The 3837-nt window shown below is 49.1% G+C and overlaps 1 protein-coding gene across 1 annotated transcript; it reads right to left on the bottom strand.

Moving 5' to 3' along the window:
- Positions 1-2739: 2739 nt before the first annotated feature.
- LOC145794651 (uncharacterized) lies at positions 2740-3491 on the bottom strand. The gene is made up of 2 exons (XM_082877058.1): positions 3038-3491; positions 2740-2957 (listed from the first exon to the last, which is right to left on the bottom strand). The coding sequence occupies exons 1-2, from the start codon at positions 3440-3442 to the stop codon at positions 2811-2813; spliced, it is 552 nt and encodes a 183-aa protein (XP_082733184.1). The 5' UTR covers positions 3443-3491; the 3' UTR covers positions 2740-2810.
- Between the last annotated feature and the right edge of the window lie 346 nt (positions 3492-3837).

The raw sequence follows: 3837 nt of genomic DNA, 5'->3' as shown, positions 1-3837 counted from the left end.
CAAATCAATCTTTTTACGACTAAGACCATTTTTGGACCAAAAGCGGAAAATTTTCAGTACCACAAACTTTCAATTTCATTGATTTCAAAATAGAGTTCTCCTGCTCTTGCATTACAATCGAGGTTGCTTTTTTAGTACATTCATAACGAAAACTTGAAAACCCTAAATAAGCAATAAATTTGGGGCATAGTTGAATCAAGTATCTCCGCGTCCCCTCCCAGAGCTGGACGGAGCATCTGATGCCAAGCTAGGCCCAACCTGTGCCTCCTCATTGAGCCAATCCACGCACTTATCGGACAAAGTGCAACTGAAAGTGGAAGCAGGGGCCAGGAGCTCTCTAGTCCTCCATGCCGTGGCATATCGGGCAAGCTGTGCACCCCGGATTGGGAAAGCGGCTGGATACTCAATCCCCTCCGGTGGGCAGGTCTGATCATGACCAAACTGACGCAAGAACCGGAACGGAAAATAAAATACACAATGGGTTAGACCAATCAGTTGGATCCCAATCAGCCGAGACATACTATAGCTCATTGCCGGGAGGTTGAGCCAAGGACAACGCCAAGCAATGCCGTCTGCGGACAAATTGCACATCCAATCGAACCACCACCTTTCGTCAAGAGCATTGACTAGGCGCTGCCGAAAGAAGTAGCCTCGAGCTGAATAAGCTGGGCAAGAGTCCACAACCTGCAACTTGTCCATTAACCATACCTAGGGGAGGGATGGAAAATGAGAGAATAAAGAACAGAGAGATGTATGATGAGGGAAAAGTAAGACAAGGGTTTTGTGAGAAAAATCGAGCCTGAGGGTCGAGTGATGTGAGCAAATATATATGTGAGGTCGGGTGGGAAACATTACCTGCAGCAGCAGTGGACTCCCAGCAAACCTAGTCGCCTCCCGGCGATAGACAGAATCTAAGCCCATCAGTGTCTCGGCCAAGGTCATGGCAATACAGCTCTTTCTTTCTCTCAAACCTTGGGGGACTTCAATCAAGCGAATGCTAGCCCCACCGAAGCCCGAGGAAAGCAGAAAGTGAGATAACAAACATAAGCAGAGGGCGTGTTGCCGGAAACCCTGCCAATAATGGTTGTTGCGGTCACCGGCGTCGGAAAAACGATGGATCAAGCCGAGGATGTCCAGTTCCCCACTGCAGATCAGAGATCGAGCGTCATACGCCGTGAGCCCACACATCTGCCCTAAAGCCTGAGCATGGCCAAAACGGAGCTGCGGCAAGATTACTTCAGAGCATTCAGACTCCATCAAAACTTGAAAATCTTCGAAAGTAGGGCACATCTCTTGGCCGCCAAAGCTAAAAACGTGCGTCACTGGATTCCAGAACCTTGCCGCGGCATGGAGAAAAGGAAGATGTAGCGGAGTACGGCTCAACGTGAATAGTGCATTCAAACCGAAACCCCGGAAATTCAATTTTTCCGAGCCATCTAGAGAAGAGATCCAAGATGTGATATTTTCTGCAAGAAACGCTTCCATCTTTGTCTAAAACTAAGATGAAATGAATGTTCCCAAAGTTGAGGCTTTTATAGAAGAAAAAACACTATTCACGGGGACACGTGTCAAAAATCTGGAGGCTGCAGGGCTGAATGGCCGGCCAGCCACTTTTTCTGGCTGGCCAGCCATTTACTTTTTCAGAAATGGCCGGCCAGCTGTCTCTCTCCACCAAAAATGGCCGGCCGGCTCCCAGGGGTGGTTGGCAATGCTGCAGTGTATCTCCCTGGCCCTGTTTTATTCTTCGAGGGAAAGTTCCAAGCATTTCCATGCAACGGGAGAGTCAAAGGCCTCCGTTTCGGATGCGTTCCGGTGCCCAGATCGTCAGAAGTACACTTTGTTGTTGTTGAGTTTTGATTATCGAGTTGTTGTTTTGCTTATCGAGTTGTTTGTCGAGCGGACGTGTTTTGTGTTTTTGAGTCATTGCTCTCTGTTTAAGCAATTTTTTGTTAAAGTCTTGTTTATTTGCGTTGTTGCATTTTACTTATCGAGTTGTAAACTTGCTAAAGATTCTGTTATATCTTAGTGAGTTGAGTTGTTTAATTTGTTGCGTCGGTTCACTACCTGACTTGGTGATTACACAATGCGCATTTCCATTCAATTCCATTTTTGTGCAAAATAAATGATGCGATGCGATGCTAAAAGTACAAACACCTTTTCAAAAGCTATTTCATTTCATCATGCTTTACAACAAACAAAGGTACAAGTTTTACAAAAAATAAAACTGCCTGACAATGTGCAAAGTGCTACAAACTACTAGCAAAAAAGAAAAATAAAGCAGGAAATAACAGCATCAAAGTCCTCGGGAACGGGAACGAGAAGCACGCCTAGTCCTCTTTTGTGGGACAATCTCCACAGCATCATCATCATCTGAGTTAGCGTCGTCATCCTCAGGATTCCCCTCCTCCTCCTCCTCCCCGGCAGACGTCTCGGACTGACGATCTGTGGCCTCCTCCTCCTCCTCCTCCTCAGGCTCCGCCTCCACAACGTGAGCCCTGCGTCTGCGGACAGGCCCCCCTCGAGCTCCTCGAAAAGGCCTAGATGGCCCAGCTCCTCGGGATAGCCCCGCCTCCTGAAAAGGCCCAGATGGCCCAGCTCCCCAAGGAGGCCCAGGTGGCCTGGCCTGCGGCTGACTGGACCATGAAGGCATCTGAAAGCAAAGAGTTCAATTCAAATACATCAGTCCAAATATATACATCAGATGCAGATACAAGCAAAGGCTACATGAAGTGGGTGCATGTAAATACAGTGTACAAGTGGGGTGTGTGTCAGATGTGCTCTACACAAATAGTCTATCGATGCAGTAGAAATCAGCATGTCATCAGAAGTATGATAAATGCCAGAAAACTGAAGGGTACCTGAATGCCCGCGACAGACAACTGTGCCTCCCTGCATAGGACCATACCTTCGAGTGTGGCCACCAGTCCAACCACCTCCTCCATGTACCCTCGCGATGGCTGCAAAAATGAGCTCATAATCATCAGTAAACAAAAGAGTGCCTAAACATCTGAATGATGAATGGAAAAGTGGAGCATACCGGCGGTGAGTCCGGATCAATGGCGTATCGATCACTGGGCATCGGAGGCTCTAGTGGAATCGGAGTCGGAAAGCTAGCCCCATACTGCCACGCCATCAACTCAGTAGGCATATCTGGCCATCCAGGATGAGGATGAACCGACGGAGCCGGAGGAACCGGTCTACTCCCACCTCTAGATGTACCGGCCCTGCTAGTAGAAGGGGCGTCTACAGCCCGAGCCCGAGCCTGGCCCGAGGATGACATACCGGCAGGCCTCATCATCGGGATACGAGCTTCCGTCAATGGAGGCATCAAGTATATGTGACGGTAGGTGGCGTAGTCCCCCTCCTCAACATGCAGTAAAGCATCAGTGCCCAGCATGGCGCCGACTACCTCTGAGTAAGAGAGCCTGTCAGCAGTCCGCATACTGGCTGGAGGTACTGCGGGAACATCCTGAGAAAGATACCCCCATACCTAGCGCAGAAAGCGCTCCCCCAGGAACCATACCCTGCCAACCGGCCCTTCAAGCAGGACCCTATACTGGGAGATGTCCGATGCTCCGGTATACTGAAGTCGGAGACCATCACCTAGGGACACCCAGGGCTGCCATGTAATCTGCGGATAATAAATGCATAAACCAATCAGAAATTGAGAATATACAGGGCAAATCAAGGATGAAAATGAAAAGAACTGAAAGTTCTGAGGTACCTCTGAATGTCGCACAGTGTCGAAGTACTGTCGCAGGCGAAGGAGGGTCTCTCGAGGTCTCGGCCGGTGCGGGCCCTCGAATATCAATGAATATGGGGTCACGGGAATCCCTA

The sequence above is a fragment of the Camellia sinensis genome, chromosome 7, assembly GCF_055761805.1.
Source record: "Camellia sinensis isolate YWXY chromosome 7, ASM5576180v1, whole genome shotgun sequence".
Taxonomy (NCBI): domain Eukaryota; kingdom Viridiplantae; phylum Streptophyta; class Magnoliopsida; order Ericales; family Theaceae; genus Camellia; species Camellia sinensis.
Note: the sequence above shows the minus strand (reverse complement) of the source record. Positions and strands in the feature narration are given on the sequence as shown.